This window comes from Electrophorus electricus, chromosome 6 (genome assembly GCF_041902795.1).
Source record: "Electrophorus electricus isolate QZ-2024a chromosome 6, ASM4190279v1, whole genome shotgun sequence".
Classification (NCBI taxonomy): Eukaryota; Metazoa; Chordata; class Actinopteri; order Gymnotiformes; family Gymnotidae; genus Electrophorus; species Electrophorus electricus.
This window is the reverse complement of record NC_137502.1, coordinates 3,397,163-3,417,649: the sequence shown is the minus strand read 5'-3', so window position 1 is coordinate 3,417,649 and position 20,487 is coordinate 3,397,163. Positions and strand designations below refer to the sequence as shown.

Sequence of the window (20,487 nt, the reverse complement as noted above, 5' to 3'; positions counted from 1 at the left end):
GCGTTCTGCACCAATAGGATCTGTGTAACTTTCCGCGTCATCGTCAGCCGACCAATAGCAATTCTTTATGACGCAAATCCAGCGCGTGTTTTCTTCGACTCTACCGGCGAGTGTGGCGATAGGAGCGTCGTTGGATTTATTTCGGTGAGGATTATTTTTATTTTGTTGTGTTTCGTATCACAGTTTATTCACTTTGTTTTATTATTATTTTTCCTGTGAGTACTTCGGCCCATCTGCGTGACGCATCAGACAGCGTAGTCATCTCTCGCGGCGCTTGGGTTAGCTTAGCTGTCTTATTTTAGCTAAATGACCGCCTGTCAGACAGATCTGAACCCTGTTATCAGACTTCTCTTCGCTAGTTAATCTGCACGACTCTGGCTTCTGCTTCTTTCCTGTGTGTGAAATAAGATGGTAAATGTGACCTCTGTGATCAGGGCCCCTCGTAAGCATAGCTAAGCTAACATAGGGTCACGCTTCTTTAAACACACACACACACACACACACACACACACGAGAGTGTGTAGCGTTAACAGTGTCGGTAGTCTTCAGCCCTGTTGTGCTTTTTGGCCTGTCTGTTCCAACAGAAGACGGTAAGAGTTTTGCTAGATGTTGATGCATCAAATGAATGTACTAGCTAGCTAAATGAGACTTGGCCAGGGGTGTATGTACATAAATGAACCAAGGGTCCCTTTTTAACCCCTTTCTGCCTGCTCCCTTAGGTGTGGTGTGGCCGTACCATGGCTCTTCATCTTACGCTTTTCTGTGCCAAAGCATTTTTTTCTTGCTGGCAGGTGAACGCCGGTTTGTGCGGGACTTGCTCTGCAGGGCTGGCCCCTACTGCTTGGCCTCTAAAGGACTGCATTAACGCCCCCTCCATGAAGTAGCTGCTTGTTAATGTCAATGATCTTTGCTGGATTCACATGAGTCTTAATTTATGTAGTGTGCGTTTTCTCTAATAGCACGAGGATGTGGTGCCTATGTGGGGAATTTCTGGTCGATCTGTAGTGGAATTGGTGAATGCCCTGCAGTGAAATCTTTGCTGTAATTAATTGCTTTCGGTGTGAAATATTAATTTGTTACTGCATTCACATTTATTGCAACATCAATAGAATTTGGTTGTGTGCATGGTGGGTGCTGAGTAAACTACAGCTAAAGGTAAATATGTAAAGGGTGAAGGGAGAAAATTGATATTTAAAAAATATTCACTCTGATGGGGAAAAAAAATCAAAGGCAAAGGAAAAATGCTTGCAGAGATGTGGTTGCATCAAAAAATTTAATTAAAGACGCAAGACAACAGCAGTGGTGTTGGTCGGGATTTTTTTTTAAAGACACTTGTGTAGGGCGTGAGCCTGTGGTGCTCAGTTTGCTGCCTGTGTAGGGCGCGAGCCTGTGGTGCTCAGTTTGCTGCCTCTTGCTGCCGTTGCCCTTGGTGCTCTGTGAGATCCACTACATCAAGCAGCCCCGGAGGCAGCAGTGCGGTCCTCTGCCTCCTCAGAGCATGGCTGTTTACCAGGGCCAACTGTCCCTGGAGGCCTGTTATTCTCTACTATTCTCCTCCTGTAGGGAGCTCAGTGGTTGCTGCCCAACTTGTAATCAGAAGGTTGCAAGTTCAAGCCCCACATACTGAGAACAACTGCCACCGTTGGGTCCCTGAGCAAGGCTCTTAACCCTCAGTTGCTCAAGTTGTATTCAGTTCATAATCGTAAGTTGCTTTGGATAAAAAGCGTCAGCTAAATGCCGTAAACGTAGTTTGCTGCTGTTTTGCAGGTGAAGCTGAGGGAAGTCTGCCTCTCTGTGCTGATCGGTTAAATGTTTAAAGCACACTTCTCTTTTACTGCTCTGGTTACTGGTTCTCTCTTTCATTAGCAGATTAACTCAAGTAAACTTGAGAAAATTAGTTTGTAATGTTACGACGAGCCTCTCTTGAATTATTGCTGCTGGCTTGTCTTTCAGCTCCAAGGACAGGGGAATCAGAGCGCCTCATCATTTTATTTGATGTTCCACTCAGGGAACCGCAGTGTGATCATCATAAAATTATTCCTAACGTCCATAGAATGAAACCATTATTAATCAAAAACAAAGTTTTTATTGGTTCTCTTTATTTTTATGTATCACTTTTATTCTTGTACTTTTTGTAAATTAGGAATGTCTTCTAAAGTGCATATTTTCAGTGACCCATTCACTTTTGCAAAGGAGACCTGGGTGGTTGTAACCCCAGCAGACTTGGTTAAATCGAATCGAGTCGATTTCAGTCATTATTGCGCAGCACCCCACGCCTCTGTAAGCTGTTGTGATGTCTGGCTGATACAGAATGGGCAAAGTTAGACCAAGCTAGCCTAGGTCGCGGTGGCTAAATGTTATGTACATGCCCTTACATAACCCCAAGGCCATTCCTCTGAGCCTACACACGAGTCACCTAAACGTGAGTTACAAGCAATGGTAATTGAGGACTATGTATCTAAAAACCACACCGTTCTCCATCTCTATCTGTATCTCTATTCACAGTGTTTGCTTTGCAATTAAAATGGCTTGTTGAGCTCCATGCCTTACTGGATTTTGGCCATGTTTGTCTTTCTTAAAAGGAGGTTGTGGTTTTGCTGGTAGTAACAGTTCATGATGTATTATCATTTTGTGTGTGTGTGTGTGTGTGAATTCTGCAGTCTTCTGTGAACAGCCCAATCAGCATGGACTCTTCACTGACCGCTGCTCAGATCCGGCAGAAGTTCATCAACTTCTTCCGCCGTCACGAGCACGAGTATGTGCACTCCTCTTCCACCATTCCCCTCGACGACCCCACCCTCCTCTTCGCCAATGCTGGGATGAACCAGGTGAGCACGTGACGATGGCCTAGTGCTCAAACTGCGATGAACACAGTAAGAAGAGAGTGATGTCCCATGCTGGGTATCTAGTAATCTCTAGTCTTTGAATACAAGTGCTTGGTGCTTTGCATCATGCATTGACTGGGGCCAAAAACGCAGCTGTGGCTGTACGACTCGGTCATCTCAGCCAGTCTTGTTTGTGTAGTTCAAGCCCATCTTCCTGAACACCATCGACCCGTCCCACCCCATGGCCAGACTGAAGCGCGCCGCCAACACGCAGAAGTGTATCCGCGCAGGTGGCAAGCACAACGACCTGGACGACGTGGGGAAAGACGTCTACCATCACACCTTCTTCGAGATGCTGGGCTCCTGGTCCTTTGGAGATTATTTTAAGGTAAGAGAGAGGGGGAGCTGTATGTACACTTCTACAAGAATAGTTTACCCACGTGCAGAATGACTCTAGGGTTCTTTATTTTTGCTATATTATTGATGAACTGAAATGTATATCAGGGTTAGACTTGAGGCTTCTCGTGTGTGTGTGTGTGTGTGTGTGTGTGTGTGTAGCAATTGGCCTGTACGATGGCTCTGGACCTGCTGACCCAGGAGTTTGGCATCCCTCTTGAGCGCTTATATTTCACCTACTTTGGCGGCCATGCTGATGCAGGCCTGGAGCCTGACCTGGAGTGCAAGCAGATCTGGCTGGACTTGGGGTGAGTAATCATCTTAGTCCCACACAGATCAGAGTTCACACACTACACTGAGGAGATGAAATCACTCGGTGTGTGTGTGTGTGTGTGTGTGTGTGCACATATTCACCATAAAGACCTGTTGGTACTGGCTAAAGGCCCTGCAGGCTTTCTTTGAAAGTGTTCCATCGTCATAGTGACCATGTGTTGTTGGTTTTTTTCTCCTGTGAACGTGAGGTCAGTCTCGTTCCTGTTTGCACATGTCTGCTGTGTTTCAGGGTGGATGAGAGTCGAATCCTCCCGGGTAACATGAAGGATAATTTCTGGGAGATGGGCGACACGGGGCCGTGCGGACCCTGCAGCGAGATCCACTACGACCGCATCGGGGGTCGCGACGCCTCCCACCTTGTCAACATGGACGACCCCAACGTGCTGGAGATCTGGAACCTGGTCTTCATCCAGTTTAACAGGTACGCAGAAACATGCCATGGGTTCAATGTGGGGGCGCGCTCGGGCGTGCAAACCCGGGGGCGTGCTCGGGAAGGCTCCGTTAAACTCTTGCGTCCGTCCTGCACAGGGAGTCCGAGACAGAGCTGAAGCCCCTTCCCAAGAAGAGCATCGACACTGGGATGGGCTTGGAGCGGCTCGTCTCCATCCTGCAGAACAAGATGTCCAACTACGACACGGACCTCTTTGTCCCTTACTTTGACGCCATTCAAAAGGTAAGAGGTGTGTGTGTGTGTGTGTGTGTGTGTGTGTGTGTGTGTGTGTGTGTGTGGCGGGAGGCACCCTGGTGTTGCACCTTATTTATTTTCTATTTGCTAATGTTTTTTCATTCTAACTTAATACCTACGTCTGGTTTTGGCTTCCAGGGCACAGGTGCCAGGCCCTACTCCGGGCTGGTCGGATCAGAAGATGCAGATGGCATCGACATGGCATACCGAGTCCTGGCTGACCACGCCCGCACCATCACCATCGCCCTGTCTGATGGCGGTAGACCTGACAACACAGGGAGGGGGTGAGATTATGGGTGGTGTTCATACTCCACCTGTTTGTGTTTGACTTATGGCAATATATTGTGTAGTTTGGGCGTGTGTATGTTGTAACTCTCCCGTGTGTGTGTGTAGTTACGTGTTGAGGAGGATCTTGCGCCGAGCTGTCCGGTATGCCCACGAGAAGCTTGGTGCTCAGAAGGGCTTCTTTGCTTCTCTGGTGGATGTAGTGGTGGCGTCACTGGTGAGACTCCATCTCCTCCCACCGCTGGCCCAAACGGCAACATCTTTAATTTGTATGCGACAAATTACTGAAGCTGCTTTTAATATTGTAATACCTTACATCGATGAGTATGACCATGTCCTATTATTTATCTGCCATTGTCCTGCTCGTCTTATTTCAGTAACCATGCGTGTAAGATTGTGGTCTGATTATTTGATGTCTGTACGTAGGGTGACGCGTTCCCAGAGCTGAAGAAGGATCCTGACATGGTAAAGGATATTATTAATGATGAGGAGACACAGTTCCTCAAGACCCTCAGCAGGGGGCGACGCATTCTGGACCGCAAGATCCAGAGCCTGGGAGACAGCAAGACCATTCCAGGTCCTCTCGCTCTCTTGTATATCACTTCATATATTAAATTACGCATGTTTCATTTATGTCCACTGTTCCTATCTGTAATAAGGTCACAGTAGTATACAGACAGACTTAAAAAATGTCTCTCTTTTAAAAAAAAATCTCTTACAATGATGTAAGCTTATACACAGCTTGGTACAAGTTTAGTCTTGTACTAAATGTAGGCCAAATCACATAAGGGGACTTGTATTTTGACGGTGTGTGGATCCCTCACAGGAGACACTGCCTGGCTGTTGTATGACACCTACGGCTTCCCCCTGGACCTGACTGCCCTCATCGCTGAGGAGAGGGGTATGGGAGTGGACCTGGGGGCGTTTGAGGAGGAGAAGAAAGCCGCGCAGGTGGGGGAGCCGGAGGGGTGGAGGAGGAAGATGGAGATGAGGACTCCAGGAGTGTATTTAGTTACAACGAAATACTCGTGTACATGGTAGCATATTCTCGCAGACCATATAATTTGCTGACAACACAGAAATAAACTAGCTTGAACAAATGGGGAGGGAAAGGGGGGGGATATCAGATAGACGTTTTAAACGGGGGAAAAAATGGAATTTGAGCAAGAATCCCTAAGCTGCACAGCGAAGGAGTGTCTGGGGGCTGCTGAATGGGTCTGAGGGACTGCTCTGCTCTCTGGGCTCCTAGCTGAAGTCCCAGGGGAAAGGCTCCGGAGACGAGGACCACATCATGCTGGACATCTACGCCATCGAGGAGCTGAGGAACAAGGGAGTCCCAGCCACGGACGACAGCCCCAAGTACCGCTATGCCGCGGATGACGACGGCAGCTACGGTAACGCCCGCCCCGCCTGCTGACCCGATCAGCACGCGTGGTGTACGGGTGCGTTCTGACTGCGTGTGTGTGTCTACCGCAGTGTTCGAGCAGGCTGTCGGCACGGTGCTGGCCCTCAGGCGTGAGCGTGCGTTCGTGGAGGAGGTGACGATGGGGCAGGAGTGTGGCGTGCTGCTCGATCAGACTTCCTTCTACGCAGAGCAGGGAGGCCAGACCTTCGACGAGGGCTACATGCTCCGGGAGGACGACTCGGCAGACGACGTAAGGAAGTTCGGAAGACGCCCGAAATCTATAACGGGTGTGCCCTGTGGTACATACTAAAGTGTATATAGTATTAACATATAGTTCAAAGCAGGAGAGGGAGACAGTGGTTGTCCCTGTATCGTACGTATTACGGCTGTAAAATATTGGAAAAAAACTCACATTGCAGTATTTTGTTCTCTCTCTCTCTCTCTCTCTCATTCACGTGTGTGTGTGTGTGTGTGTGTGTGTGTGTGTGTGCGCACTTTTTTCTTTTTTCTTTTTTCTTTTTTTTTTAACGAAATGCAGAAATGTATTACTAATGCATGTTTCTTACCCTGAATGGGGGGGCTCATCTGTGAATGAAGGGTGATCACTAGAAAGGACAAAAGATTACAGGAAGCTACACTTCCTGCAAAAGCAGTTTTTCTAGGATGGGACCACTGGGAAAACTGCTGTTTCCAGACAGCGACTTTTCAGTTGGAAACCCTCATTAATAAAGTGGATGGTCAGACTTAATGTAGGAGACATCTCGCTCTGTTTAAACTTGTGCCTTGCGTTTCTCACATGACTCTGGGGTGGCAACTTCGGGAAAAATGTGTTCGATTTGTACGAGGCATAAGTTAAATGATATGTGATGGAAAATGAGAACCGTGCAAATTGTACTTTTGTGTGAAGCCGCAAAGTTGTAGCCTGACGTACTTGAATTAATTTACCTTAAGTGACATTGCATTACAATGTCATTACAAAAAAAAAAAAATCACACCTCCTAATGTGACTATTGCACATGCACACATCGCAGTGACGATACTGAAAAGATATCTTGCGGCGCTGGTGGACGGGCATGTATTTTTGATGGTACATTGACTGCGTCCCTCAGAGGATGGAGTTCACGGTGAAGAACACGCAGGTGCGTGGAGGCTACGTGCTGCATATTGGAACTGTCTACGGCACCCTGAAGGTTGGCAATCGACTCACGTTACACGTGGATGAGGTAAGAGGATCTATTCCACCTGACTCCATTTCTGCGTTTGTGTCTGTTACATAGTTTATATCTTTTCAAAAAGTTTGAGGTAAACAAACTTAATGGTGGTATCAGTGAATAAAATGAAGTCCTAAAAGCTTTTTTTTTTAAAGTTGTAATCAATTCATTTAGAGCTGCTCTGCAGGCCTGGAAGGTTACCCCTATGAAGGTTGTTTTCTATAGGCCGACCCTCTGCAGGGTGCTTTTCTATTGGCTGACCCTCTCTGCCTCTCCCCGGCTGCTCTAGGCGCGCCGGAGGCCCATTATGAGTAACCACACGTCCACCCACATCCTGAACTTTGCCCTGCGAAGCGTCCTGGGGGAGGCAGATCAGCGCGGCTCCCTGGTCGCTCCAGACCGCCTGCGTTTCGACTTCACTGCGAAAGGGGCCATGAGCACCCAGGAGGTGCATCGCACTGAGGAGATCGTCTGCGGCCTGATCGCCGACGCCAAGGTAGCGCTGTGTACACGATTTCCTTCTGTTTACATCAGGAGTGTTTGTCCTGTCCCATGATGGCAGAGTTCAGAGCTGTGTGTGTGTGTTTTTGTTATATAAATTTATTTTCTTGCTTCATTGCTCCAACACACCTACTAATTCTGGTAATGAACTGCAGAGGAATCATTAGAGCAGGGAAATTGCCAAACTCTGCTGGACACTGGCCCTCCAAGGGGATACATGAGGTGTTGGTAGATTTTAAGCAATTCGTTTACTCGTGCTCTCCCTCGCTCTCTCTCTCGCCCCCCCCCGCCGACCGGCTACCCAGCCGGTGTACGCGCTGGATGCCCCCCTAGCTGCTGCCAAGGCTATCCAGGGACTGCGTGCCGTGTTTGATGAGACGTACCCTGACCCTGTGAGGGTGGTGTCTATCGGCGTCCCCGTGGAGGAGCTGCTGTCCGACCCCAACAGTCCGGCGGGGTCCCTCACCTCCATCGAGTTCTGCGGCGGGACGTAAGTTCTGTCCAGCTTCCCGATCAGTTATGCAGCCTTTGGTTGAACGTTTTATAGAGAGCTTAATCCGAGCCGAACCAGCACCTTGTCGATCAAACCAACACCTCACCGAGAGCTCGGCCTCGCCCGGCCTGCCTTCATCTCAGGCACCTGAGAAACTCTGCTCACGCCGGGCCATTTGTGATCGTGTCGGAGGAGGCCATCGCTAAAGGAATCAGGCGTATCGTGGCCGTGACTGGAGCAGAGGCTCAGAAGGCAAGTGTGGCAGCTCATGCACGTTTGTAGACTTTCGTAAACATTCATAGCCTTTTTCCCGTTTCAACTGATGTTTCACATTGTTGTCAAAACTGGTGCCTTTCAGGATTCAGATTCATGTGATGGTTGAATGTGAATATTTACAGTTTAAAGTCTTTTGCAGTTCATTTAATTTTATAAACTACAGTAATGATCACCTACTTAGTCTCCTCTAAGGCCTTGGTGGTTTGTAAATGGTGTGTGGTTGTACAGCTGCCCGTATGCATTCCCAGGCCCACCGGAAGGCAGATCTCCTGCACCAAGCCTTGTCTGACGTGGGTGAGAAGGTGAAGGCCCAAACTGCCCCCAACAAAGACCTCCAGAAGGAGATAGCTGACCTGACCGAGGTGAGTCGCTGCCCTCGGAAGAGGGGTTGGGTTTTGTGTCACGTTGCCTCTTTAACGCACACGTCTGCCTGCCCTCGCAGACCCTGGGCACTGCGGTTGTCTCTCAGTGGCAGAAGGATGAAATGAGGGAGACTCTGAAAGGCCTGAAGAAGATCATGGATGACCTGGACCGCTCGAGCAAAGCTGATGTTCAGAAGAGGGTAAGAGCCAAACGCAAGGGCGGAATGCCGGCCGCAGACGGCCGAGTTCATGTGTAGGGGATGTTCACGCTTACGAGTTGGGCTCAGACCCCTGCCGATTGTGCCATGCTCTAGGTGCTGGATAAGACAAAAGAGCTCATTGACAGCAACCCCAACCAGCCTCTTATCGTCATGGAGATGGAGAGTGGAGCTACCGCTAAGGTATCAGTCCCATCCATATGCTCAGAGCTGCCATGTTGACCACACCAAACCTGAACCAAGTCTGGTGGTGGTGTTCAGTGATTGGCTCCCTGAACAACCAGCAGCATCCAAATACTATAAGCTGCAGTCAGGTGGTGTGAACATAGCTGTGTGATTGGGTAAAAGTGTGCTTGTCTTGGCCCCCCCAGGCCTTGAATGAGGCCCTGAAGCTGTTGAAGACTCATTCCCCTCAGAGTGCTGCCATGCTGTTCACTGTGGACAGCGACGCTGGAAAGATCATCTGCCTGTGTCAGGTACCCCAGGTAAAGTGAACCTCATCCCTGCGCCCCGAAGAAACGCGCTTCGTAAAGTCAGTTCATCGGCGCGTGCATCACGCTGTGGCCGTTTGCAATTGGGTGCTGTGAAAAGTGCAGTTTTGCTATCAGACCACTGACTAGAATTTTATATCAATCACATCCAACACGTTCTGCTGAGAGTATGAGAAGCCTGTGCAGTGTAAGATGTCAACTGTTTTTCTATTTATCCAAGTCGTTAAAAATGAGTCATAATTTTGCAGTTTTGCTTATTATTATTTATGTTTTATTAATGGATTTATATGGTGGTGGTGGTGGTTTCATCTCCGCCTCTGGCCTGTGCAGGAGGTTGCAAACCGGGGTCTGAAGGCCAGCGAGTGGGTCCAGGAAGTGTGCCCCCTGCTGGACGGGAAAGGAGGCGGTAAGGACATGTCTGCTCAGGCCACGGGCAGGAACACGCACTGCATACAGGACGCGCTGCAGGTTGCCAACCATTTCGCCCGCCTCAAACTAGGGGAGAACTAGGCGAGAGAGAGCGTCCACGTGCCTCTCGTCCTGCCGGAGCAATGCAGCGCCACCTGCCGAAACATGAAACCTGGCCAGTCCAGACGCCAAGTTGTACAGACGTCTCATTTGTCATCGATTAGGAATGCAAGTCATTTGGCTCCCTCTGTCTGTGTGCGAGGGAAGCACGGCTGAGGGAATTGTTGCCTAGTTTCATCCATAGCGTAGTCCAGTCAGACTTCTTCAGATTCAGAATTGATGCCAAATGTGTTTTTCCTAAATCTTTCTGATCATTGATCAATAATGTACTGAATTACAGCTGTACAGCACTACCATCTGTCTGATGACCTGCAATCCATCACTCATATCTTCTATAAATATAATTTGTCTGCTCCTGTGCCCTTACACAGTCCTTTTTAATTACAGTGAGGTTGTGTGATACTGCAAAGCCGCTCTGATGGTAGAGTTGAGGTTAACACGGCAGTTACTGCTTCAGCGTTGACCTACCACTTACTGTATTGCACGCCCTCTAGGGAAGGAAGTGGGGTCTAGCTAGTCCTCTGGAACCCTTATTTTCCTACATTTAAATGAGTAATGATACATGATAAATTAAACTTGTTGAGCCACTAACTCCTGCTTGTACTGTGTGATAATGCTTGTTTACTCATTATGACTGGGGACAGGTCTTGCTGTTGCAGATGAGTAAAGTTTACATACTGAAATAAAAAAATTTTAAAAAGCAATGTTGCTCGTCATTCATCGTTCCTAGTAGCAGCTGATGAGCGGTTCATTTCCGCCGGACCTGCGACACAACCGTACCACAACCAGAACACTCATGGCCTTTTCTCCATTGCATTTATTTCTTACAATAGCATAAGAGAAAAACAGTCTGTCATTACACATACAGATCAATGTTTGGGGGGGAGGAAGAGAAGGGGGGGGGAAGAAAAAAAAACATTTACTACACCACTGACCAGGAGCTCTGGTTAGAAGCACAGCAGAACACTGAGGATATGCACACCCGTCCCTGTTAGTGGCTTACAGGTTCGTCTGCATCCACCTACTGCCGGTCATTGAGTGAACGCATTCAGGACGTGGACGGTGGGGCTGGTTCAGTACATCTGAAACAGGTGCTCTGACCTCATCCACAACCCAGGCATGCCGACCCATAAAGGGGACAGCAGAGATGACTAGCTGCACTGCAACTCCGTGAAAAGTAACGCGGGAAGAAGGTATTCTCTTTTCTTTTGGATGTAGCCTAGTACAGATCTGTGGGCCTCAAGGGGAAGGCAAGATGTCAGCACAGGAAGCAGACTGACCTGTGTGGTTGGGATGTCATGTTTTGCTCCTGCATGCTGTAGGCAAGCTCTGATGCTTCTGTGGTATAAACAAAAGATGGAGAAGTGCTAGAGGAAACCCTCTGAACCTCACTTGAAGATTGCAGTTTTGAGTTTTTGGCATTTAAAAAAAAAAAAACAGCTCCAAGAATCTGATTGAAAATTGAGAAATGGATAAATAATACTTAAGGGACTCTTTGGTGGAAAAATGCATTGTTTTTACACTTCTATAATACTTCCAGGATTGGTCAGTAAACATTGTTAAATGAGATTTCATCTCACAATTTTCAGAGATGTGACAATGCATCGACCCCAAACCCCCTGGTTGTATAGGCAAGTTCCTCCAGGTTGTGAGGGCACAGCACTCAGCAGTGATGGATGAGAGTGAACAATCTTTACAAAAGGGAAGATGTGCTTAATGTGAAAGGATACATGAAAGAAATCCTCACAAAACTGCAAGAAGACGTGAGAAAAAGTAGGGGATCAAAAACAGTAAGAAAGCTAACGGTAGCACAGAAGAGATACCTGTGTGTGTGTGTGTGTGTGTGTGTGTGTGTGTGTGTGTGTGTGTGTGAGTGTGAGGTGTGTTGCACTGCAGCAAGGATGTGTCCACAGCAAGGACAAGGCACGCAAGCGTGTGCGTGTGTGTGTGTGTGTGTGTGTGTGTGTGTGTGTGTGCGCACATGATTTCCACACTACTGGAAACAGCTGATATGCCTACACTTCAGAAAGGGCTGACTGCACCTAAATACCAGACAATACCAGAGCAGGAGACACAAGCCCTCCTGGTGCACTATTCACATCCAGAACACTGCTCAACATACTCAGAAACACAGATGCCTAAAAAGCATCGTCTGGAGATGACGGCTAAGGAAATGACACAAAACAATGAGAACATTCAGGTAGATGAACTTCATTAAAAAAAAAAAAAAAAAAGTTTGCAATAAATGTTTTTCTATGAATTGTAGCCATAAATACTTAATGGCACTAAAACACTTTTTAATTTTAATTCTGACATGTCGTCACATGCAGCACAAAGTCTATAAGCTGGTTGCCACAGTAATGTCACAGGAAACGTGGCAGGAGACAGCATGTTGTTAAAGTCTCCCTGTGGTGTAGCAGATAGCAGGGCTTCTCAGGAATGCTACGTTTCCTCAAAAGTTCAGTGCTGCCGTTGTCTCAGAGCACAACGCATTTTTGCTTCTGCTCATAAATAAAGTAGTGCGCCCTTGTGGCCACTAGGTGGCAGCAGATAACGCTGCATTATCTGTGTCTTTAGCCGCGCTGGGTGTGTTGATACAGAACAAGTAATACTGCCTACACTTCATTATATAGATACACGGGTACGTACAGACGGTATATGTGAGCATACTGGACTAACTAAGTGGTTTTAGTCTAACCGACTGGCAGCAAGTGTCAGTGCTTTTTCTTCACCCAGCTGGATAATAATACTTTGTGGTAAAAATTCATAATTAAAACAAATAGATTAACGATAAACGTTTGATCGAACAGCTGTAAAAGCACAGTGCTGCAGGGTAACACTGACCCATAAACATGATAAAAACTACAGATAAAAGGCTTAATATGACTAACTAAAAAAAGCTCCATCCTTCTGTAAAATCATGTAAACTTTTCACTCGCTCAGGTGCGCCCCCTTGTGACAGAAGGTCTCCATCTGCTGCAATGCAGCATAATTAATTGACAGTCAGACTGTGGTTGCTTGTCCCAGCAATTATCTAATGAACCACAGCAGACCCCAGCACTGGGACAGCTGTCTTATAATTGTTTAATCACACTCACCTCTAAGTCCATTGGTTGAGCGCACAAGAGACGCAGGCATGATTGACAACCATCAAGATTGTCAAACACGCTCCTGTGCTGTCTTTATGCAATACGTATAGTGAGTATGAACCGTCTTAACTGGCTCCTAACACCAAAACCGACTTGCTGGTCTGAGTGAACATTGTGGGGAGGTTGTGTCAATGTCCTTCCTTTGTTTAGCTCCCCTTTCTGAAAAGGAACTATTACAACTGACTACCCTCAAGACCATCAATGAAAAAAGTAGTGTCCCCTGTGTGCTGTCCAATCAGGACAAACCACGGGGCAAACGGTCCGGAATCATACTTAGCAGAAATAGTTCACGGTGCACGGAGTGGGCTTGTGTGGGTGTGTGACTCATCAGCTAGCCGACGCCCCCGGCTCACTTGGGTTCTTCACTTCCCGGGAAAGACCGTGATCTTTCCGGCCTTGGCCAGCCGGTCTATGATCTGGGCCTCATAGTCCGCGTCGTGGACACCGGTCTTGCGAAACTCCCCAGAATAGCGGTTTTGCTCCCAGTAGTGATGCCAGTTCCCACGGCTGTCCGCCCCGAAGCCGAACACGTTCACCTGGGCACACGATGAAAATCTCAGTTCTGCCCCGCACGAACAGACAGTCCCCACAAAGCCAACTGGAGGGTTGCGTTTACACTTGGAGGTGAATACGACCTTCAGTGTAAGTAATGCATGCGTGTTGGTGCGTGTTTGTGGGGTGTTGGTGCTCTACCTCGTCACACACGTGCAGGGCGAAAAACAGCACCAGCATGCCAGTGGAGGGATACCGGCCATGCTGCCGCGTCCAGCGGTCGTGGATGTACTTGAAGAACGCCGGGTTGAAGATCTGCACCTGTGACACAGCGGGAGAGCTATTCACAGGCAGCCGGACGTGACGGGCGGGATGCTGGAGAGCCTCCCGCTGCCTGAACAGACTGGTGAGTCTTAGACCAGGAAGGTGGAGATAACCAATACCCTCCATCCGGCTCTTCAGCCAATCAGCCCTGTGTGAACTGGATCGAGTGTGTGAGGTGCAGGCATAAACTGCACAGGCCAGCGGAGGGGTTCTCTGTTCGGTGCTAGAATCAGGGCACGTTGCCGTTAATGCCACGTGACAGCTCCGGATCTCAGCGCTCCCCCACGAGCGCTGGGCCGAAGCTTGGGAAGTCTTGGCTGAGAGCCCTTGGTCTGGCTTGAACCCCACACAGCCAGAAAGCTAATTCCACTCCAACTACGAGGCGATAACCCCTGCGTGTTATGTTACGTCATGTATGTTTTCGTACACAACACTGTACGTGTTGCCTCCGACATCCATGTCTGTGTTTACAGTGAGTGAAACGTTGTGATAGTGTTCACATGAGTCTGATCTCAGTGTGGGGGGTAATCTGACATCCATTAATATGGTCTGATGTGTGTGGACTACCTTGTCCTTGTCCACACGCAGGAACTGCTTCACGGGAGCGTAGGTGCTGAGAGAAAAAGAGAAAGACAGAGAGCGGAGAAGAACAAAATGAACGTTAGCATCTATTTTAATAAAGAGCTGTGAATGAGTGTAGACAGAACAGGAGGATCTGACCTGAACTGCACTCTGTGAGAGTTACTGTGTGTGTGTGTGTGTGTGTGTGTGTGTGTGTGTGTGTGTGTGTGCGCGTGTGTACACATGCACACGCATGTGTGTGTCCACACAGAAAATGAAGCGTGAGACTGCAGCCTGTGATGAACTTGTGAACAGAACACGTGGGTGTTTCACAGCGGTTGCTCAGTAACTGCATGTGACAGGCCTTTTGTCTGAATGTTTGTGTGTGTATATTTGGACCCATTTTTGCTGGAGTGGGCAACTAAGAGGGAGAAAGCCTGGCAGAAGGATGGTGTCCGTTTCTGAGCCTGAACAGAGAATGCATCAAGCCGCAGCTGGGTTTGTGTGTGTGTGTGTGTGTGTGTGTGTGTGTGTGTGTGTGTGTGTGTGTGTGTGAGAGAGAGAGAGAGAGAGACTCTCACAAGCGAATCTGGCCATTGGACAGGGCACTGGTGATCCAGAGAAGATCCAGAGTCTTGAAGGGCACCAGCACAAAGCTGACGTTGGCAGCAAGGTTCTTGGCACTTTCAGGATACATGAAATGGTGGGTGGTATGACTGCCCACATCCTCTTCATATCCCACAGTGGGGGCCAGATTTATCCTAGAACACACACACACAGCTAAACTAACTACCCATACAGTACAGACACTGAAAAGCATAAATTATGTATTTCATTTGACCCAAAATTCCTTAAAGTAGGACCAGGGTAAACACACACAGCCATGGCCCAAGTTATTTCCCTCAGTCGCATGAGGCAACAGTGCAGACAACACATGGGAAACGTGTGATGGCACATGCGTATCGTGCTGTTATAGTTCAGTAAGACACAGATAGAACGATAGCGCTTTCAGTAGAGGAGTGGACAGACACACGGTGACCAGACAGATGAAGAGAGAAGGAGAATAAGGGAGGAGGACAGAAAGAAACAGAACCACAGAGACAAGTAGAGAAGAGGAATGGAGAGCGAGGGAGAGAGACACCAGCGGGTGACAGACAGAGAAAGTGAGAGCATCTGACAGCTCGGTCTCTGTGGGGAGATTCAATTTCTCCTCGTTCTGTCTGTCTCTCTGTCTCTCCCGTCAGCTCACCTTGTACTTCTCAATTCCGAGCTGCATTTGCTGCGATTCGCTCCCTCGCCCTCCTCTCGGCTGAACGTGACCCACCCCACCCACCGCTCAGTCTCCCTGTGCCTGATCCTGTCCGTGCCTGAAAGCAGGGTTACATGAAGTAAGCACGCGTGGCCGCCTGGCTTTGGGAACACTGGAATCTTGGCGCTTTTGTTCCGTTGTCTGTTCCAGCCCCAGTGCCAATGGATTTGGGAAGGCCAAAACGCTTTTCCGCAGGTTGGGATGCACTGGCGATAATCTATATGTTCTTCTCTGTTTATCCTCCTAAGAGACCCTGAGATCTCTGGGGAGCCCAGGGTCAGGGATCTCGGCCCGTGATCCTTCCTCCACCTCCGTGGGGAATGTCAGGAAACATTTTCCTTTTGTCAAATTGTACAGCAGCAGACTTGCAGGTTAAAGCCATATGTGTAGCCTTCTTTAGTACCGAGGACCAAAAAACTCAGTGATCTCAGTGACTCAGTGAAAAAAAAAAAAAAAAAACCCCACAAACCTCTCTTCCGCCTAATTCCTTTGGATGCTACCAGACCCGAGCACCCGCTGACAGAAGCTGCCGCAACACAGGGGTTCGGTGTCTCCTTTATAACGGATTTATTTCACAGATACGTGAAGAGCTCTGTGCCACTACGGGAAGGGTTCAGAACGGAGGGCTGACGCACCGAATGAGTCACTACAGACTTGCCGTTTACGGGGCCTGTACCAGTCGTGGGGGAAAGAGCCGGCTGAAAGCTGCCGTCTGGTTCCCACCGTAGGCTGGTGTCCGCCTGAGCTCTGAACCATCAAACAAGACGATGGCCGAGCGGTCGCGTTCCTCTGCTCTCTGCGTCATCCGGCGTTGACCACCGTGCTTAGAAGAATCGTTCATAAGCAGGTTTCAAAGTGAAAGGGAAACACTTCCTCGAGCAGCACTGTGAACGGATTCTGTGGCAGTAACTTTATAAACGAGCTGCCAAAATTTGCTTTGGAATGCAAATCAGGATGAAACCAGAAAGCCACAACAAACCTGGCTGAGCCAAACTCCTGACACACCCGCATGAGGCATTCAAACAAACCCAGCGCTCATAAGATTAAGATCCAATTTGTCATTTCTCAGTACGAGTGCAACAACATGCCGTCTTCACATATCCCAGATTCCTATTGGATGCAGGGGTCAGAAGTCAGAATGCAGGGTCAGCCATCAGAGCCGAGAAGGTTGAGGACCTGGCTTGGTGGCCCAACTGTGGGCGCATGGCAGAGCTGAGATTGGAACCCACGACCTGCGGGTCAGCCCAATGTTCTACCCACTAGACTACCACTGACCCCAAAGTGCTCTTAAGGTGCTCAAATAAGACTACACAGCAGTTTCACTTCCCCACTTAAGGAAAGTGATCAGGGACACAGAGAGAGAGAGAGAGAGAGAGAGAGAGAGAGAGAGAGAGAGAGAGAGAGAGAGAGAGAGAGAGAGAGAGAGAGAGAGAGAGAGAGAGAGAGAGAGAGAGAGAGAGAGAGAGAGAGAGAGAGAGAGAGAGAGAGAGAAACGTGCAAAACCTGCAGACTTATCGGCGAGCTTGAAGCAGAATCAATAAGGACTTTACCAAAATAGCACCTCGACCTTTATATCCGTCTGGCTGTTTTTTCCCTTTGCTTGCAATCTCGTGCCTCCTCTCCCTTCCGCTCTGCGTCTGTGCCTCCTCTACACCTCTCCTCGGGCCATGTTTGTGCCTGGCGGGGTCTTTTCCTACTTGAATGAGCACCCACTCTGGGCTACGTTGCTCCCTTCTGAAGGCTGAATTTCTCATGAAATGTCAACCCGCTGCCTTTGGCACTGGTCAGCAGAGCTTAACTCTCACTCAGGCGGGAAGGAGCAAAGGCCTCCGAGTAGGATCCGTTCGACCGTTTTCTACAGATCACACCAACCCATTCAAGCAATCGTCAGCCCAGACTTTCTAAACTTGTTCACCGAGTCTCTCTCTCCCCCCACCCTGTCTCTGTCTGTCTCCCTCACCTCATGATGTAGTCGTGGCTGTCGATCACCGGCCCGTAGCCGGCCCCCCGGAGGTTACCCGAGTTGCCCACCACAGCGCAGCGCAGGCAGCGTGCAGGGTCCCAAGAGCCGTAGGGGGACCGGCCCGGGATCACCTGGAAGAGCCGGAGCAGCACTTGCTGGATACTGTGGGGCTTAAACTGAGGCTGCAGCATCTGCAAAAAAAGAGCAGGGAAAAGAGAGATTACCAGTGGCCGCTTTGAAACTACTGGCTGGTGTAAAATGGGCCCAGTAGTTCTCGTCAGCCTGTGTCTTTGTTCTGCGCTGAAGCAGGGCCTTGTTCACTCCCACCATTAAATGTCTGTGCGCCCAAGGTGTGGCCGTTACTCGGAGAGCCAATCTGCTTCAAACATTATTTACTTTCACCTGAGCCTGACCTGAGAGACTCCGGTACCAGGCAGAAAGTGAACTTCCGTCCTGAACTTGGAGATGAAGGACATAGGAGACGATGGTTCAAACAGCTACTGAAACGTGACTCACACACCCTGCATCCTTACCAAACAAACAAGGGGAAAAAAAGCTTTTTAAGTGGAAACTCTCCTCTCCCTTCCCATCTGGTAGAGCCTCCAGCTAAAAGCAGACAGGCACTTCTCTGGGCTCCTCATTCTGGGGCCTCTGTTCAGCTGGTGCACTCATTTTCATTTTTAGACATTCCTCATGCTCTCTGTGATAAAACACCTCCTTTAGCGCTGCCTCCTGAACGCAGCGCCTAAACACAGTCCCTTGCTGAGGGAAGCAATAGCCTAAACTAACAGGATGTCTTTTCTGTTCAAAGGGAACAACTCTTCACACACCACGTAGAGGTGCTGTACTAATTACAACCGCCACGCTTTTATTTTGTTCAGGTCAAGTTTCCAACATTTGGTAATGTAAATTTAATCTACAACCATAAATTCTGTGGTAAAAAAGATGCTACAAATTTGGCATAACGGGTAACTATGAGCCCTCAAATAACTAGGTTGCGTTACACAGTAGTGGATATTCTGAAGGGTAGATTTTATGACCTCAGGGCAGCTTGTGGTGTGCTCTTACTGTGTGTGTGTTTCACGTGCTGTTTCACCTCCTCCCAGCTAGACACTCCTCTCAGTGTCTTGTGTGCCTCCAGCAGGTGCAAGAGATCTGTGTGTGTGTGTGTGTGTGTGTGTGTGTGTATCCCTGCTGTCAGAGTGTTTTGATAACTGGGTTGTCTATTGCTTGCCACATTTGGCTTTGTCTGCTGGTGCACAAATATCTTTGTATATACTTGCATATACTACGTAGTCTTTGTGTAGGACTTGGGGAGCAGGGAGACGATTTATTTTACACCCCCTTTTCTGTTTATGTTTCATGCTAGGGAACTTGCTTTTTCTTTCCTTTCATTTTTGCTTTGTAAGGTTCTCTCATTTAGGAGTGGGGAGTTTTGGTCGCTGTGCTGCTCTCGTCAGCCCCTGAAGCTCCGTCCCTCTACAACAAGTCGACGAGAAATAATGTTTCAACTCACTGAAACTGACACGGTCTCTTTCTTATTGCTGTGAGGGGCTGAACCTAGACTGGATCCTAACAAGTAGGAGAACGAGGAGTGTGTGTGTACCCGGTTGACTTACCACCCACCAGTAGTAGACGTCTGCAGACAGCTGGATGTTGTCCCGCGTCCAGACAGGCGAGATGTCAGGGTCGTAGTTCTCATCGAACCAGTCGGAGACGCCCGGGTCTCCTACGCAGTGGACACAGGCGCACGTTCTCTGCTGCCCTGCTTCTGCGGACACCAGTTTGTGGGAGCCAGCGTAGCTGGGCACGAGCTTGACCCTGCGCGACTCCTCCCACCCAGGCGGGTCCAGGTACGGCAGGCCGGGTCCGCCTCTCAGCGAGAGCGAGAAGAGCAGCGAGGTGAGGAAGAGGAGGCCCAGTGAACCCAGCAGCACCCACACCCGCAGCGGACAGCGCACGCCCCCCCCGGGCCCTGTCCGAGAAGGCCGCTCACCTGCCGCCGTGGCCCCCGGCGGAACCCAGGGCCTCTGCTCACCTGGCCTCTGCACTCGGGCCCAGGTGGCCCAGCCGAAGCTCGGGCCCCAGTTCCAGCGAGTCTCTCGTGGCTGGGGAGGGGATGCCACGCGACCCCCCCACTGCCATGCGCCAGGCCCTGCCACCGTGCCCAGCCTGGCTGACACGCACCCGAGCAGCTCGAGGGACCGAGGCGTGGCTCTCTCTGGGTCCGCAGGTCACGCCAAACGGGGCGGATTTCCGCTGCGGACCAGCCTCTTTCTCCCCGGGAACTTCAGCGGGGTGGCACGCACAACATCCCCGTCCCGGTCGCCTCAGAACCGCCTGGCTCGCATCCTCTCCGGGCTCAGCTCAAAACACACGCTCCTGTTCGGCACGTCACAAGATTTAGTCAGTCAGCATACTTGACTGTATGTGTGTGTGTGTGTGTGTGCTGTCTGATTCACCCTGCGATGACGGCTCTAGGAAATACCCCTCAGCAGTTCTGGCAGTTCAGTGCCAGACGAGCTGTCATCTAGATCTGCTTCGTGCGGAATTCGCTCCGAGCGGGCACACACACGCGCGCTTCTTAGCCGAGTAATCCCACCTGCTCCGGGTCTCTGTAAAACCCAGCGGTCTTGGGAGGAGAAGCAAGGAGATTTCCTGCAGACTCAGACTGATGAAT

General features: G+C 49.4%; 2 protein-coding genes across 4 annotated transcripts; one reads left to right on the top strand and one right to left on the bottom strand.

Moving 5' to 3' along the window:
• The first annotated feature begins 51 nt into the window (after positions 1 to 51).
• aars1 (alanyl-tRNA synthetase 1) lies at positions 52 to 10,713 on the top strand. Of its 3 annotated transcripts, XM_035525580.2 has the most exons (22): positions 77 to 144; positions 720 to 791; positions 2,661 to 2,828; positions 3,025 to 3,213; positions 3,384 to 3,529; positions 3,784 to 3,975; positions 4,083 to 4,227; positions 4,378 to 4,523; positions 4,633 to 4,741; positions 4,951 to 5,101; positions 5,351 to 5,475; positions 5,774 to 5,918; positions 6,001 to 6,179; positions 7,039 to 7,152; positions 7,430 to 7,636; positions 7,947 to 8,131; positions 8,278 to 8,386; positions 8,659 to 8,772; positions 8,853 to 8,972; positions 9,087 to 9,173; positions 9,362 to 9,475; positions 9,812 to 10,713. In XM_035525580.2, the coding sequence occupies exons 2-22, from the start codon at positions 738 to 740 to the stop codon at positions 9,989 to 9,991; spliced, it is 2,979 nt and encodes a 992-aa protein (XP_035381473.1). In that variant the 5' UTR covers positions 77 to 144; positions 720 to 737; the 3' UTR covers positions 9,992 to 10,713. The 3 variants fall into 3 exon arrangements, 2 of the variants coding, with proteins under 2 accessions (XP_035381474.1, XP_035381473.1); XM_035525581.2 differs by lacking the exon at positions 720 to 791 and having other exon boundaries at positions 52 to 144; XR_014124102.1 differs by lacking the exons at positions 8,278 to 8,386; positions 9,087 to 9,173; positions 9,362 to 9,475; positions 9,812 to 10,713 and having other exon boundaries at positions 75 to 144.
• A 95-nt stretch (positions 10,714 to 10,808) lies between these two features.
• Positions 10,809 to 20,041, bottom strand: st3gal2 (ST3 beta-galactoside alpha-2,3-sialyltransferase 2; the record flags this gene model as incomplete). Its single annotated transcript, XM_035525452.2, has 6 exons — positions 10,809 to 13,694; positions 13,852 to 13,971; positions 14,542 to 14,587; positions 15,117 to 15,296; positions 17,805 to 17,998; positions 19,427 to 20,041. Coding segments are annotated over 6 exons (1,329 nt in total), but the record flags the coding sequence as incomplete, so codon positions are not given.
• Positions 20,042 to 20,487: the final 446 nt, after the last annotated feature.

Excerpts from the sequence above, each read along its gene's own strand:
- aars1 (XM_035525580.2), top strand. The coding sequence starts at position 738 with ATGGCTCTTCATCTTACGCTTTTCTGTGCCAAAGCATTTTTTTCTTGC. Across the intron at positions 4,524-4,632 it reads CCTGACAACACAGGGAGGGG|TTACGTGTTGAGGAGGATCT; the intron begins GTGAGATTATGG and ends GTGTGTGTGTAG. Across the intron at positions 9,476-9,811 it reads GCCTGTGTCAGGTACCCCAG|GAGGTTGCAAACCGGGGTCT; the intron begins GTAAAGTGAACC and ends TGGCCTGTGCAG.